The sequence below is a fragment of the Pelophylax lessonae genome (assembly GCF_965119305.1).
Source record: "Pelophylax lessonae genome assembly, chromosome: 2".
NCBI classification, from domain to species: domain Eukaryota; kingdom Metazoa; phylum Chordata; class Amphibia; order Anura; family Ranidae; genus Pelophylax; species Pelophylax lessonae.
The window spans coordinates 592,236,430-592,253,427 of NC_138769.1; the positions used below are offsets into that span (position 1 = coordinate 592,236,430).

General features: G+C 48.9%; 1 protein-coding gene across 1 annotated transcript in view; it reads left to right on the top strand.

Annotated features, from left to right (window-relative positions):
- The window catches only part of SLC48A1 (solute carrier family 48 member 1), a 65,756-nt gene extending 50,996 nt beyond the window's left edge, over positions 1-14,760 (top strand). The window contains exon 3 of the mRNA XM_082247319.1: positions 14,533-14,760. Within this exon, the coding sequence (XP_082103445.1) occupies positions 14,533-14,669 (137 nt within the window). The 3' untranslated portion in view covers positions 14,670-14,760. The remainder of the gene's footprint in view (positions 1-14,532) is intronic.
- The last annotated feature ends 2,238 nt before the right edge of the window (positions 14,761-16,998 follow it).

Genomic DNA, 16,998 nt, shown 5'->3' on the forward strand with positions numbered 1-16,998 from the left:
TTGTTTGAGTTTTTCTCTCTACCTTTATTTAGCTGTTATTTTGTCAGCATTAGTTAGTTCTTCGGATGAAGAGGATCATGCGGACTGGGTCTCGGGCTGATCCCCCTGGTCGCAGGTCGTGGGTCAGTGGCTTCCCAGTCTGCCATCGAGCGTTCAGCCAGGTAACGCTCCTGGCATAGTGAACGACCCATCCCTGTTCGGTGCAGGGATGATTGGTGAGGTGGCTACCTCACTGGACGCTGTGCGGTTTCTTAACCCCCATTTTGTGCGTCTTGAATTGCGACTCTCCCTGCCTCATGTGCAGCGGTTTGTTCGCCTGTGCGGGTTCCCCACGCCATGTGAGGTAAGTGTATTTATGTGGGGACCTGTCTGTCTGGGGGGGTGTCAGTCTGGGACTGTGTAACCTGTCTCTATTCACACTGCTTGTCTCCCTATCTCTCGGCTGCATGCTGTGGGCTGCAAGGGGGGGGGGGGGGGAGCTGTATGACACTGTGTGTGTCAGACTGGTCAGTGTGAGAAGCTGTGTGCTGTGGGGCATGTTTTTTTGGCATGTTTGGGCATATACAGCGATCGCTGCGGCGATCTGACATGTATTCTGATATTGGAATGTAATGTGTGTTTTAATGCACTGTGGAGCGGCGGTTTCGGCGCCAAACTACGCCATTTTGCCTACACCCGCTCCGGCCGCATGGTTTACATGCATGGCGGCCATTTTCTTGTAGCCTCCATAGGCTTACATAGAGCGCCCTGGCAGCATCACTTCCTCTTTCCAGGAACACCGATCGAGGCAGCAGCAGCGGCGAGGATCTCCTCAGGTTTTATCCTTCTGTTCTTGCTATCCATTGCCTGTGTTCAGTTTGCATATTCCCTGTGGGGGTCTCATTGTGCTTGAGTGTGGTGCGGTGGGCTGCGCTTGCCGCGCTTGCTTAAAAGGGGCAGTTAACCCTTGGTTGTCTGGCATTACAGGGGCAATGGATTCTCAGGAGGGCAAATTTCCTACAGTATTGGTGGAAAGCCAGGGGACCGCAGTTTCCCCCCCAGGGGGGGATTTAGCCACTATTGTGGCTGGCCTTGCTGCTCAGGTGCAAATGCTGGTGGCTGCTCAATCTACTAAAAGGCCCAGAGTTGCTCTTTCCTCTGATTCTGAGGGTGAAGGTGATGGGGCTGTTATGGCAGGGGCCTCCTTATCGGGGTCCCGCTCCTCTCTTGATCTAGTGGGGTCTGAGGTGGAGGCTGAAGTTGAGGGGGTTGATAATTCTCCCCCTGGCTCGCCTGAAGAGCTTGCAATCATGGATGAGTTGATTGCTTCCATTAAGCAAACGCTGCGTTTGCAGGACGAAGTGTGTCCCCCCGCTGCCTTGGTGGCTTATGGGACGCAGAGGAAACGCAGGACGCCGCAGGTTTTTCCCTGCAATGATGATTTTCAGCGCGCTGTTAAGGATCAATGGCGCAATCTGCACAAACCTTTTGCGGTACCAAGTAGATTCAAGCTGCGTTATCCTTTTTAGCCTTCCACTGATGAAAGGTGGTGTGTGCCTCCACCAGTGGATCATGCAATTGCGGTTTTGAACAAAGCCACTGCGATTCCTGCAGAGGATTCCCCTGTTTTCCGTGATGCCACGGATAGGAGACTGGAGTCTCTTGCCCGTCATACTTATTCTGTTACGGGTTCTATGCTTAAGGCTCTGTTTGCTTCTCTCATGGCGGCCCAGGCGATCGCAAGTTGGACGCAGATGCTTAGGCGCGTCCTAGTGGCCGACTCGGCCTCGCCGGCGACCCTGGATATGGTGGATCAAATCCACCAGGGTGTCATGTATCTGTGTGATGCGGACCTGGACCTGATTCCGTTGGCTGCACGTGTGCACAGCGTGGCGGTGTTGTCTCGCCGCCTGGTTTGGTTAAAATGTTGGTCGGTGGACCAATCTTCACGTAAGACCTTAGCCAATCTGCCTTATGATGGGTCTCGCCTTTTTGGGGAGTCCCTGGATGTGTTGATTAAGGGGATCACCGGGGGTAAGAGCACTCTCTTGCCCCATTTCCCCAAGGCTAAGGGGGCTTCTGGGAAGAAGCATGCTAATTTTCGGCCCCCTCAGGGGTCCTTTCGTGCCTTTCGGCCGCACTACAAGGGCAAACCGTTCAAAAGGTCAAGGCTCTCAGAAGAAGCCCTGGTCTGGTAAACAGAAGTCCGGCCAATCCGGACCTGCAGCCCATAACAGTTCGGCCTGAAGGGGCGCCCTCACCCAGTTTTGGGGTGGGGGGACGCTTGCTCGGTTTTCTTCAGCCCTGGTTGGCCCGTGTGCGGGACAGATGGGTTCAGGAAATCGTTCGATCTGGTTACAAGATCGAGTTTCTCTCTCGGCCGGAGAGCAGATTTTTTCCCTCAAATCTTCAACTGTCTCCAGAGCGCTTGCGGGACCTGCACCTGGCGGTGCGGGACCTGAGGGCTCAGGGAGTTGGTGGTTCCGGTGCCTCATCGGGACAGGTTTCGGGGGTTTTATTCCAATCTGTTCACCGTGCCCAGAAAGGAGGGCAAGGTTCGTCCGATTCTGGACTTGAAGGCTCTGAACCGCTCTGTGCGGGTTCGCAAGTTCCGCATGGAATCCCTGCGGTTGGTGGTGGCTGCCCTGGTTCCGGGGGAATTCATGGCCTCCATCGATTTGAAGGATGCGTACCTTCACATCCCCATTTTCGAGGGTCATCAGAGGTACCTTCGATTTGCCATTGCGGAGGATCACTACCAGTTCGTGGCGTTGCCCTTTGGTCTCGCCTCGGCTCCGCGGGTCTTCACCAAGGTGCTTGCACCGGTTCTGGCATTATTGAGGGCCCAGGGCGTTTCTGTCCTGGGGTATCTGGACGACATTCTGGTTCGGTCTGCGACCAGCCAGGGTCTGGAGGAGGACCTGTCTGTCACGATGCAAACTCTGCAGGAGTTTGGTTGGACGATAAATTTTCCAAAGTCGACACTGAGTCCGTCGGTTCGTCTCCCCTATCTGGGAATGATACTGGACTCGGTGCAGGCGAAGGTCTTCCTGCCGGAAGACAAACTCAGGACTCTCCGGGAGGAAGTCAGGTCCCTCAGGGACGTTCCGAACTCGTCTCTGCGGACGTGTATGAGATGTCTGGGATTGATGGTCTCGGCCTTCGAGGCGATTCCTTTCGCCCAGTTTCACACGCGGGGTCTCCAAGCGGAGATCCTGTCCAGGTGGGACGGGCGACCTCAATCTCTGGATCTTCAAATCTCGTTGAGCCATCGCACCAGAGGAAACCTTCTGTGGTGGCTCCAGTCCCCGTTGGTGTCCGGGGGCAAGTCGTTTCGTCCGATCTCGTGGACGGTAATCACCACGGATGCCAGCCTGTCGGGCTGGGGTGGAGTTCTGGGCGTTCTGTCCGCTCAGGGGACTTGGTCGGAGGGGGAGTCTTCCCTTCCGATCAACATTCTGGAATTGCGTGCGATAAGTCTGTCTTCATCGCTGGACGGACCGGCTGCAGGGTTGCCCGGTTCGGGTGCAGACGGACAATGCCACGGCGGTGGCCTACATCAACCACCAAGGGGGCACCAGGAGTGCCCGAGCGGCTCGAGAAGTGGCCGACATTCTGTCTTGGGCCGAGACTCATGTCCCGGCGATAACGGCGGTTCACATTCCGGGAGTGGAGAACTGGCAGGCGGACTATCTGAGTCGCCAGACCCTGGATCAGGGGGAATGGTCTCTCCACCCGGCTGTCTTCCAGATGTTGTGCGCGAAGTGGGGTCTTCCGGATGTGGACCTGTTCGCGTCTCGTCTCAACAACAAGGTGAAGAGGTTCGTGGCAAGGACGCGCGACCCTCGGGCAGACGCGTCGGACACGTTTAGTGGCCCCGTGGCATCAGTACAGGCTGATGTACGCGTTTCCACCGATTCAGTTGCTGTCCAGGTTCCTTCGCAGGTTACACTCGGAACGCAACACGGTGATTCTTGTGGCACCGGACTGGCCTCGCCGGTCCTGGTACGCAGACCTCGTGAATCTGGCGGTCGACGCCCCGTCGAGCCTGCCTCTTCGAGACGATCTACTGTCTCAAGGACCGATATACCATCCTGCTTTACAGTCGCTGGCTTTGACGGCCTGGCTGTTGAGACCGAGGTCCTGAAGAAGAGGGGTCTCTCGCCGGAGGTCGTCCATACTTTAATCAACGCGAGGAAGTCTTCCTCGGGGAAGGTTTATTACCGTACTTGGAAGGCCTATTTTGCCTGGTGTGAGTCCAGGGGGTTTTCACCCCGCACGTACTCGGTGTCCCGTGTGCTGTCTTTCCTTCAAACGGGTGTTGATCAGCGTTTGGCGCTGGCTACGATAAAGGGTCAGGTGTCTGCTCTGGCCGTTCTGTTTCAACGTCCCGTGGCTTCCAACCCATTGGTTGGCACCTTTGTTCAGGGTGTGCGGCATCTGGTTCCCCCGAGGCGGGATCCTCTGCCCCCTTGGGACTTGAATCTCGTTCTATCTGTGTTACAACGTGCTCCTTTTGAACAGATCAGGGAGATCTCGTTGTCTATGTTGTCCAAAAAGGTCGCCTTTTTGGTGGCGATCACTTCGGCTCGCAGAGTGTCGGAGCTGGCGGCTTTGTCCTGCAAGTCTCCGTACCTGGTTATTCATTTGGATAAGGTGGTCTTGCGACCTAATCCTTCTTTTCTTCCGAAACGAGTTTCGGAATTCCATCTTAATGAGGATATTGTCTTGCCTTCGTTGTGCACGAAGCCTAAACATCCAAAGGAGGTGAGATTGCACTCTCTGGATGTTGTTCGGGCGATAAGGGTTTACCTTAAATCGACTGAGTCTTTTCGAAAGACGGACTCCTTGTTTGTTCTTCCAGAGGGTCCTCGGAAGGGCATGGCGGCTTCGGCCTCTACCATCGCCAAATGGATCAGGCAGACCATTGAACAGGCCTATGCTTTGCAGGGGAAGGTTCCCCCTGTGCCTGTGAAGGCGCACTCTACTAGATCTCTGAGTACGTCTTGGGCCTGTCGTCATGGGGCTTCTGTAGCCCAGGTGTGTAAGGCGGCGACTTGGTCGACCGTGCACACTTTCACAAAATTCTACAAAGTAGATGTTCAGGCATCGGCGGATGCTTCCTTTGGCCGCAAGGTTCTTAGTGCGGCTGTTCCCTAGGGTCCCTTGTTGGGGACTCCTGGCTGTTTTGTATCCCCTGGTTTTTTGTCTTTTCCTGGGTTGTTGCTCCTGTTGAGCACTTGTTTTTTGCTGTTGCCCAGCTGGTTTCCTTCCTTTGGTAAGGTTCCTTCTTTGATGCGGAGACTGCGTTGCCTTTCGGCGCGGATGCGTTTCCCACCCCTCATGTTTGCACTGCTTTGGGACGTCCCCATATGTGACGAATATGAAGAGGCGGCGACTGTCGGAGGACGTAAGAGAAAACGGAATTTTTGTAAAATCTTACCTGTAAAATTCCTTTCTCTGAGTCCTCCGACAGTCGCCGCCCCCGCCCCTCTTTGGGGTTTGATTGTATACTCTACTGCTATTCCACAAAAACTGAGATATGGTTGCAGGAAGTAGGAGGGTATTGACTGAGGGGACCACCCCTTGAGGGTGGGATATGTTAAAAGCTTTATTGTTAACATATTCTGTTGCCTAGCTACTCCTTCGGAGCAAAGTCTAATACCCCATATGTGACGAATATGAAGAGGCGGCGACTGTCGGAGGACTCAGAGAAAGGAATTTTACAGGTAAGATTTTACAAAAATTCCGTTTTTGGGGGCTATCACCTCTGCGCGCAGAGCGTCGGAACTGGCAACGTTTATTCTTGTGAATCCCCAAGAAGTTGAACGACAGGATAAGGTGGTGCTTCGCCCCTGTCCATCATTCCTTCCTAAGGTGGCCTCTGACTGTCATTTGAATGAAGACATTGTGTTGCCTTCCCTGTTTCCCAAGCTAAACATCCAAAGGAAATTACCTTACTTGTCTTGGATGTGGTCCGGGCAATTAGGGTGTACCTGGCAGCTACGAGTCTTTTCGGAAGTCAGACTTTGTTGCTCACGGACGGACCTCGCAAAGGGTTGTCCGCTTCTTCTGCGACCATTTCCAGATGAATCGGATAGACCATTCAGGCCTTTTGCATCAGGGGTCAGGTTCCTCTCTTGTCTGTTAGGAGCACTCTACTAGGACGCTTAGTGTCTCCTGGGCTTCCATCATCAAGCGTCAGTTACGCAGGTTTGCAAGGCGGCCACCTGATTGTCGGTGCACACTTTTACAAAATGTTTAAAGTGGATGTGTGGGCATTTGCGGATGCTTCTTTTGGCCGCAAGGTTTTGCTGACTGCTGTTTAGAGGACCTGGTTCTCTTTGAGGGTGTATTGTTTTTTCAGTTGAGCTATAGTTGTTTATGGTTGAGCTCTGTTACCTGGTTGGCAATGGTTAGCCTTGGGAATTTTTTTCTGAGGTTTTCCCACCCCTCATGTTTAACGCTGCTTTGGGACGTCCCTATGGTTAAGAAGAGCTATGTCCGTTAATGACCGAAAGAGAAAAGGGGATTTCTCTATCGTCCATTGACAGACGCAGCCTCCATCTTCATTAGCTGAATGGGTTATGCTACCCCCTGCAGTAGTAGTCTAGGCAGGAAAAATTGAAATGTACACGCCCATGGGGCTGTTGCCACAGGCATAACCCACACACCCTCTACTTGGCAAACCAGTTTGTTTCTGCCTAGAGATGGAGTAGGACCTAGGTTTCCTGCTGGGACTTCGGTCTTTTTTTTATTCTTTTCAGAATATTTTGTTTTATTTCTCTATACTCACTTGCTAGCTAGTATGCAGGGGGATCCTTCTGGTTATCTGCAAGAAATGCCGGTTGGCGTTTTGCACTGGATAATCTAGATCCTTATGGTCCCCCCAGCCTGGCCCACGAGCGTGAGCAGGTTATAGTCCTGCACTAGGCCATGTCACGATGGTGGCCCTTTCCGGGTGGGGACGAGCCTGCGAGCGGATGCCTCGCAGAGACACGACGACCTGGAGTCGCAGCGTACCCCTTGGCTGACTTCGGGTGGGAGGTGGTCTGCTCGGAGCGGAGCCCACCTGGTCCATGGTATGGTGAGTAAATGTGACCCTCCCCCCTTGGCCCTGGTGGCCTTGGGGGGGATGTGGGCCCTCTCCTGGGGATAATAGGACCTGTACCCCCTAAAAGATCCCCCTGGCCTGTCGGGTACCCGGCCTCTGTGCCCTGTTTCCCTCTCCCGCCCTTCGCGGGGGGCTATGTAACTGAGATGCCTGGCGTCCTGAGGGGGGTGGCAATAGTACTTTGTTGCTTGCTGGGTCTTGTTTGTAGATTCTTTAGGCCTTTATTGTGGGGGTCCCTGGCTGCATGGCATGCTGTGGGCGCCGCCATCTTAAGTGTGGGCAATGTGTATAGTTTCTTATTGACTTGTATGGTGCAGCCATTTTCCCTGAGCTTCCTATCAAAATGCATTGGCAACCATTTCTGTGTAGTCCTATTGAGCTCAACTAGCAGCGTGACCTTTTTTACATCCAGGCCGAGGTCACTTCCTTTGATTCTTCTTCCTGCTGCATGCCATACAGGAGGGTTCTCTCTGGAGGTGGTACAGTACTGTACTGGGGTCCTTGTGGGCATATCCCTGCACACTCTGCTGTTTATGTTTTAAGGGGGACTCTGTAGACCGCTGCGATCGGCGGTGGGAACCGCAATTGGCACTTCTTAAAGTGACAGTACTCAGTTTTTCTGTTACTTTGTATACGGAGTCCCAGGCTGCAAATTCACCCTCAGTCCCACTCTGTGCGACTCTCGGACAGTCCGGATCACAGTCGCTGGCCGCGATTTCAGCAGCTCTGGAAAACCTGGCAACAAAAGTTGATTTGGTCATAAAAAATATTGATAGCCGAAAATGGCCGCTGCCTTCTCCATCTTTGGTGGAGTCCTCTGATTCAGAGGCTGATGTGGTCACCATGGACGCCCCCCTACCTGAAGGGTCGCTGTTCTCGCAGTCAGATGGTGAAGAGGACCTGTCTTCTTCAGCTGCAGCGCGGGAACGCACTTTGGTGGATGCCCTGATTTTTTTCTGTGAGGGAAACTTTAAAATTGGCTGATGAGCCCACGCTGGCAGGGGCACGGATGGCCTTTGGCTCCCGCAAGACCCAAAAGTCTGGCAAGGTTGTTCCCTGTCCCGAGACTTTCCATGATATTGTGAATGACCAATGGTGGCGCGTTAAGCACGTGCTAGTTGTCCCAAAACGCTTTAAACGCTGGTATCCTTTTGCTGATACGGTCTCCAACCGTTGGACAGTCCCACCTAAGGTGAACCACCCTGTTTCTAGTTTGGAACAAATCTACCATTGTGCCTGTGAAAGATTCCAGTGGACAGGTGGGTGGAATCCCTTTCCTGCCATCTTCACGTGTTGGCGGGTTCCATTTTAAAACTGGTCTTTGTGTCTGTTTTGGTATCACAGACAGTTACGGAATGGATTTGGTATCTCAGTTACGGAATGGATTAGGGTCCCGAAAGGGATCTTGGACCCTGACTTGTCCCCCAGAACTGATGGAACTTGTGAATCAGATGGCCCTGGTGTTCCTGTCTCATGCGGCTCCCCTGGTGGCCAGAGTTTCTGCTGTGGGTATTGCCTTACGGCGCATGGTTTGGCTGAAGAGCTGGTCGGCTGACCAAGCTTCCAAGAAAGCCCTGACAGATCTCCCTTTTCTGGGAGAATGTTTGTTTGGCGACTCACTGGATGAGTTGATCAAGGGTCTGACTGGCGAGAAGAGTACTCCCCTTCTTCCTCAATCCTCTAAATGTAAATCATCCCATGCTAAGCGGGGTCCTTCCTTTACAGCTCATAGACGTTTTTTTCGTGCCCCTGGGGCGCAAGAAAAAGGTAAGCCGTTCAGAGCTTCTGGAGGATATAAAACACTGGGGCAAGTCCAAGACCAGTCAGTCCGGTGCTGCGGACAAGTCCTCTTGAGCGTGAAGGGGCGCCCTTACCCGTTTCTGGGGTGAGCGGACGTCTGCGCTTCTTTCAGGAACCCTGGACTTCCGTCGTTCAAGACAAATGGGTTCGCAAACTGATTTTTTCCGGGTAGAAAATCAAATTTTGGCCCCAGCCGGGGGACAGGTTTTTTTCAGTCAAGATTTCACCTGTCTCCAGAGCGTTTGAAGGATATTCAGGAAGCTGTACAGGACCTCCTGGCTCAAAGAGTGGTCATACCGGTTCCTCAACAGGAACACTCTCAAGGTTTCTATTCAAACCTGTTCACGGTGCCCAGAAAGGAGGGCAAGGTGTATCCAATCCTGGATCTCAAGGCTCTGAACCACTTTGTGCGGTTGCAGAAGTTTTGAATGGAGTCCATTCGGTCGGTGGTGGCATCCTTGAATCAGGGGGATTTTCTGGCCTCCATCGATATCAAGGATGCGTATCTCCACGTCCTTATATTCAAGGGACATCAGCAATTCCTCTGGTTTGCGGTAGCAGAGGAGCATTTTCAATTTTTGGCATTTACCCTTTGGTCTCGCCTCCGTTTCCAGAGTTTTTTTTACCAAGGCCCTGGCCCCTGTGCTGGCCTTGTTACGTCAGAGAGGAATCTAAATTTTGGGATATCTGGACGATCTCCTGTTGCGAGTAGACTCTCATTCAGACCTGTTGGACATCTCTATTACGGTTCAGACCCTTCAAATATTCGGGTGGATGATCAGTTTCAAGAAATATCTGCTCTATCGTCATCCGTATGGGTGACCTATCTGGGGCTGACTCTCGTCTCCACTCTTGCGAGGGTCTTTCTCCTCTTGGACAAACTTCAGAAGTTGCAAAGGGCGATCAGGTTGCTGATGGAAGCCGATCAGTCCTCCCTGCAGGCCTGCATGAGGGCCCTGGGTCTGATGGTGTCCACCTTCGAAGCAGTCCCGTTTGCTCGGTCTCATTCCAGGCCTCTGCAGAAAGAGATTCTGGCAAAATGGAACAGGAACCCTTGGTCATTGGACCGGAAGATTAGTTTGAGTCTTCTTACGAAGTCGACTCTATCATGGTGGATCCAGTCTCCTGCTTTGTGTCAGGGCAAGTCCTTCCTGCCGCTGTTCTGGATGGTGGTCACCACGGATGCCAGCCTATCTGGCTGGGGTGGAGTGCTGGGAAAGCTCTGTGCCCAGGGGACATGGGCGTCAGGAGAGTCCTCCTTGCCGATCAACATTCTGGAGCTCCGAGCGATCAAGCTTTGCCTGTTCCACTGGACGAGTTGGCTACGCGGTTCTCTGGTTCGGATACAGTCAGACAATGCCACGGCTGCGGCATACATTAATCATCAAGGGGGCACTAAGAGTGTCCTGGTGGCCAAGGAGGTGGCCGAGACTCTGGTTTGGGCGGAAACCAATGTTCCAGCTCTTTCCGCAGGCCACATCCCGGGTGTGGAGAATTGGTAAGCAGAATACCTGAGTTGTCAGGTGTTGGATCAAGGGGAATGGTCCCTTCATCAGGATGTGTTTCACCTCCTGTGTGCCCAGTGGGGGACTCCGGAGGTGGATCTGTTTGCGTCTCGTCTCGTCTCAACAGGTCCAGAGGTTTGTGGCCAGACGCTCTGGTGGCTCCTTGGAGCTGGTATCGGCTGATTTTATGCCTTCCCTCCGCTCATACTCCTGCCGAGGTTTCTTTGCTGGGTGGCGGTGGAAGGCATTCCGGTCGTTCTGGGGCACCAGGCTGGCCTTGGCGATCTTGGTACGCAGAACTGGTAAAAATGGTCGTAGATCTTCCATGGACACTTCATCTGCAGGAAGATCTGCTGTCTCAGGGACCAATCTTCCATCCTGCTTTATGGTCGCTGGCTTTAACGGCTTGGCTGTTAAAAGCAAGGTGTTGAGGGATAGAGGCCTTACTGACTCAGTGATTCCTACCCTTTTGAAGGCCAAGAAGTTGACGTCCAGGAAGATCTATCATCGTACGAAGAAATCGTACATTTCATGGTGTGAATCGCTGCAGCTGCACCCTCACTTGTTTTTCTATAGCTAGGGTTTTTGCCTTTTTACAAAAAGTGGTTGAGCAGCAACTGACGTTGGGCACGATTAAGGGTCAGGTGTCGGCCTTGGCTATTTACTTCCAATGTCCGTTGGCTACTAATAGCTTGATTCACACTTTTATTCAGGGGTATCCTCATCTGGCTCCTCCGAGGAGATCTCGGTTACCCCCGTGGGATCTCAATCTGGTTTTTGTCTGTTCTTCAAAGCCTCCTTTTGAGAATATTAGGGAAATTTCTCTGCTTTTCTTGTCGCAGAAAGTTGCCTTCCTAGTGGCTATTACTTCTGCTTGCAGAGTATCTGAATTGGTTGCGCTGTCCTGCCGTTCACCTTATTTGGTTGGGCACAGGGATAAAGTGGTTCTCCTCCCTAATCGGTCTTTTCTCCCTACGGTGGTGTCGGATTTTCATCTTAATGAAGACATCATGTTTACTTCCTTATGTCTAAGCCTAAGCATCCCAAAGAATTTGCCTTGCACTCTTTGGATGTGGTTCGAGCGATTAAGAGTTTATCTGATGGTTACTGAGTCCTTTAGGAAATCGGACTCTTTGTCCTTACGGACAGTCCTCGCAAAGGTTTGGCTGCGTCTGCTGTGACCATTTTGAGGTGGATCAGGCAGATGGTTGTTCAGACTTATTCACTCAAGGGTCAGGTTCCTCCTTTCCCTTTTGAAGGCACATTCTACTAGAGTGCTGAGTGCCTCTTGGGCTTTTTGCCATCAGGTCACTGTTGTACAAGTTTGTAAGGCAGCGACTTGGTTGTCTGTGCACACCTTTACAAAATTCTACAAGGTGGATTTGTTGGCATCTTCGGATGCCTCTTTTGGCTGCAAGGTTTTGCAGGTTGCTGTTTCGTAAGAGAATGTTTTTTGTTTCTCTTAGGGGTCTTTAACCTGGGTGAGCTCCTGTTGTTTGGTTGAGCTCCATGTCACCCAGTGGGCTAAGTTAGCCTTGGAGTTTACGTTACTTTCTGGTTGCGATCTTCCCACCCCTCATGCCTACACTGCTACGGGATGTCCCATTCAGCTAATGAAGATGGAGGCTGCGTCTGTCAATGGACGATAGAGAAAACAAGATTTTTGTAAGATCTTACCATACAATCTTTTTCTCTGAAGTCCATTGACAGACGCATCATCCCCCCCCCCCCCCCTCTGATATGGGGATGTTTTTTTTTTTTTCTTCACTGCTTACAACTAAACTAGTTTGCTGAGTAGAGGGTGTGTGAGTTATGCCTGTGGGGACAGCCCCGTGGGTGTGTACATTTTGAAGTTTTTCCTGCCTAGACTACTTCTGCAGGGGGCAGCATAACTCATTCAGTTAATGAAGATGGAGGCTGCGTCTGTCAATGGACTTCAGAGAAAAAGATTTTACAAAGATCTTACAAAAATCTTGTTTTTTGAGTTACCGTAAAATCCATTTCTCTGATGATCATTGACTGACACAGCACCCACCCCTCTGTGGAGTTGGCTTTCATCTGACACTGCTTGTAACAAAATTGAGTGCCTATAGCTGAGAGTGGGTGTATACCCCCTGGGACTGCCCATAGGCATAGTCAAGCTTTTTCCTTCCTAGTGTCCTACTCCTGTAGGGGGCAATATAACCCAATGGTTAAGAAGAATCAGGAGCGGTGTCCGTCAATGAACATCAGAGAAATGGATTTTACCGTAAAGTCAAAAATCCCTTCCCCCCCCCCCCCCCAATCAATACACCCACCCCAAATTACAAATATTAAAAACACAAAATAAACTTTGTACTTATAGAAAAAGAGGAGAAGCAAAAGAAGGTTTTTTTCTGGATGGAGTTTACCTTACACAGCGCACAGAGAAAACAAATCCTGGTCTCAGGGCAAAAAAATTTCAAAAGCTGAAATAAGTTTCTTACCAAACTGCCTTTTTGTTGTATTTGACCCCAATTCGTCTTCCCCTTCTCGGCCAGCTGTAAAAAACTCTGTCAGCTCCTTAAATGACCTGGCTCGCCAACGGTCTTGGATCTTAATGTACGCTTGATGAGCAAATAACTCAGTTGCGCATAAGTGCATTTTTGGATATTAATATATGCCAAGCGTAAATAGTCTTGTTGTGCTAAAAAACGCAGTTCTCTGCTCTCTTGTGTAAGGTAATGGAGTACACTCAGCAGTATCCAGTAATAGAGACACAGGATGCTATCACATATTGCTATCATCATGAGAATGTCCTGCCTAAAGCACTGAGCTCCGTTTATTTATGGGACAACAAAGGGACAACAGCAGGAAGTGATGGCTATACATTGTCAGCGAATCAGTTCCAAATGTACAGTCTCATGACATAAGTTACTCACATAAAATCAACCAGTGACACACCTGTGTACATTCAAATATGCAATAGAAAGGAGGGAATGCACGATCGTGAATGAGCAGAACAGCGTGAAAGGCTTCCCGCCGTTGGTGTGTGGAAATCCGCACACCGTAGTTAACAATGAAACCCACGTTTATCGTAATTCGTGCCTAACACTACACAATGAAACCAGCATGTAGAACTGTGAACGCTGCTCTGATCAAACTTGTGCACGTATTCCCACCACTACTACTGGCGTAAATCCAACTCGGCAAGGCTCAGATGCCTTATAGGATTATACTACGGTTTCCATAGACGTGAGACTATCTGCATGGAAAGAGCCATGTTGTTGCCACTATTTTGATCAGGCACAGTAGAAAGACATGCGTATGTATCCCTTCATAAAGGTAGATAGATATGAAATTGATATTGACTTCACAGAGCAAACCTATTCCCGCCGAGCGAATAAATCTGCACATTATACAGGGGCCCCTGCTGGCGGTCATATCCTTGCTGCTTGATCCTTGAACTCCACACTGCTATACACATAGATCTCTACCGGCAAACAGACCAGCGCATGGAGTGCTTGCCGGCGGAGATGTCTATGTAGAGTGAATGCGTCTAAACATCTAAGGGAAGGTTTTACTGCCAGTAGTCTTTCCTCAATGCCGGTTTGCCCGTACACGCTCTGAGTGTATTGCAAGCAAACCGACAACAGGAGCCATAATGACAATATACATAAAACACATCCTGAAAACCACACTAGTCCTAATAAAATTTTCACAACAGTATGTATGTAATGTGTGTGTGTGTGTGTGTGTGTGGTAAAATAAGTATTGAACGCATTACCATTTTTCTAGGTAAATGTATTTCTAAAGGTGCTACTGTCATAAAATTTTTACCACATGTCGGTAAAAACCCATGCAATCCATACATACAAAGAAACCAAAACAAATCGGTTCATAAGTTGGGTTATGTGTAATAAAATGGAACGACACAGGGAAAAGGTTTTGAACACGCTAACAAAATCCTTTTGTTGGTAATGATGGCTTTAAGATCACTCCGCCAAGGAAGGAAATGGGCAGCCGCTAAGAAAAGACTGGTTTATCCATCCAATAAAAAGCTACAATTTACTTTAGTATATGAAGTGTATTAGTGCATTAGTATGCATTGTGAACGTTCTTTTGGAATGGAAATAAAATCCTGCCGCTGACTTTCTCCTTTCTTTTTATTTCTAGCAATCAGGGATCCAAAGAGCTTATACTTGTCCTGCGTATGGAGTTTCATGTCGATGAAGTGGGCCTTCCTGCTTGGCCTTTACTCATTCCGATACAGGAAAGAGTTTGCTGATATCAGCATCCTCAGTGACTTCTGACCAGCAACATTCAGGGACTGAAAGCGGATTTTATCAAATGGTCTTAAACACATACCAGCTCCCTATCTGTCACTCAGTTATTCCACGGTGACATCTTAAGGAAACTGAGATGTACAGGGACTAATGGAGCACTAGGGAAGACGGAATGTTGCATCCATTCTCATTTTATCACAGCTCTATTCATCCTGTATAACTAGTACTTTTAAACATAACCTTTTCTTTCTTAACCAATGTTATCCATGGGATTTACTAACCATTTTAACAGCGGGATAGCATACTGCTTCTGTCAGTCAAACTTAATCAGCACAGTCACTTTATCTCTGCTTCACCCAAATGGAACTAGATTGAAACGGTCATGCAGTTTTAGCACACAGGGCTTTTTTTGATACAGCATCCCTGATAAGTTAGCCTTCTGGTATCGATACTGATGTTTTATTTTTACTGGCTTATGTGTTACTTTTGAATGTTTTGTACGTGTTCAATGTAAACACGCACAATGAATATCGACTTTGTCGACTAAAAACCCTTTTTAATTAAATACTTTTTAAATAGAAGAAAATGCAGGAAATGAATCCTGCATTATTTACAATGAAGTGTGTAAATTATGTAGCAAAAATTTAAATTATTGAAAAATGTAAATTTTTCTTGTTTTAAGAAACTTTGAAGTGCAATCTAAGAAACCCAAGAAAGTACAGCTACTAGGTGTATAATTTGTTAAAATTGTATGAGTCCAGAAAAAAAAAAGTTACAAAAAAAAAAAACGTATATGGAATGTTGTCTACTATTTTTGCTGCCGCTTTAATTATTTGCCCTTTTATAGGCTAACTTCAGGCTTCAGTACATTGAACTACCAAATTAGTAATCCGATAAGGAATTTTTTTGCAGATTGCATAGTTGTGGGTCAGTTGATCAAAGTTAAAGAAAAATAAATAAATAATCTGGTCAGTATAACCATCATCGTGACATTTTTGAAGGGCGGTAAGCAATGACTGCCCCCCCATTTCCCCCATGACCGGTTTCAACTACAATGCCGTCTGCAGGTGAAATATACTGTTTAAGCCAGACTGCCTGCCTATATTTATGCTTTGCCTTTTTATATCTGTGCGTCAGGCTTATACATTAACAAGCCTACAGTACAGCACCAATGAGGCAGGGATTCCTGTTTTACCACTACAAGAGGTATGGTGACAGCGTACAGTCTTTTTAAAAAAGAATTCAAGGTATGCTTGTGGCAACTTATTTAATCTTTGAAATAACTTTGCATTCATCTGTTGCACGTATTATATTACTAATTGGGTAGAATATTTCACTTTACAACAAGAAAAATACAAAGCATTAACATGGTCAAGAAACCCCCTCTTTAGTTACTCTTGAACATAGTTAGACATTTTAAAGGGAAAGTGTAGTATTTTCAATAAGCACATATGTTGTTACTATAGCAGTAGTTGTAATTGCTCATATTTTAAATGTTTGTTCTTTAAATTTTATGTTATTGTATTAAATGTAGAGATGTGTAGATTAGTGGCCAAAGGAAAAGTGGATTAGCCACTGCCATCTCCCTACCTCCCTTATTAACTGTTGAGAAAAGAACTTGGCCCCAAAGGGAGTGCATTATTTTTCAAGGAGTTGCCTGACCCATAAACTTTCCTTAAGAAAACCATCTCATGGGATTTCAAAGGAAGTAGAGCCAATATATATATGTAAGGAGCAAATATGGTAGTAACAAAAACACACCTTTTTAGAAAGATTAGATTGGTAGATCTACTCTGGGGCCATTATTTCTCATGGTCTGTTATTTCACATGGTCTACGTGGAATTTCCAGTATAAATTTACCAATAGACATTTATATAAATTATATAATCTGCACTGATTGCAGTCATATACTGTTCTTCAAACCAACCTTTTAAAGAGCGAAACATGGGAACTGCCATTGCTGAACTCTCCTTCTAGAAATGCCAGCTATCTGCCTCTATCTATTATTAATTTAAAGTGGAGTTCCACCCAAAAGTAGAACTTCTGCTCATTTGCTTCCCCCCCCCCTCCGGTGCCACATTTGGCACCTTTCAGGGGGGGGGGGGGGACAAGTACCCTTCCCCACTTCCGGGAGACGGCATCACGGCGCCGTCCCTCGGAAATTTGTCCTCCTTCTCCCTCCCCCGCCGAGCCAATCCAAATGCGCAGCGTGCTTCATGCATGCGCAGTAGGGAACCGCCCGTAAAGTTGCAAGGCTTCACTGCCGGGTTACCTTACAATGACAGCACTCGACAGCTTATGGAAACATTGGCTGAGGTGCTGACATCGTTGGACTCCAGGACAGGTAAGTGTCCT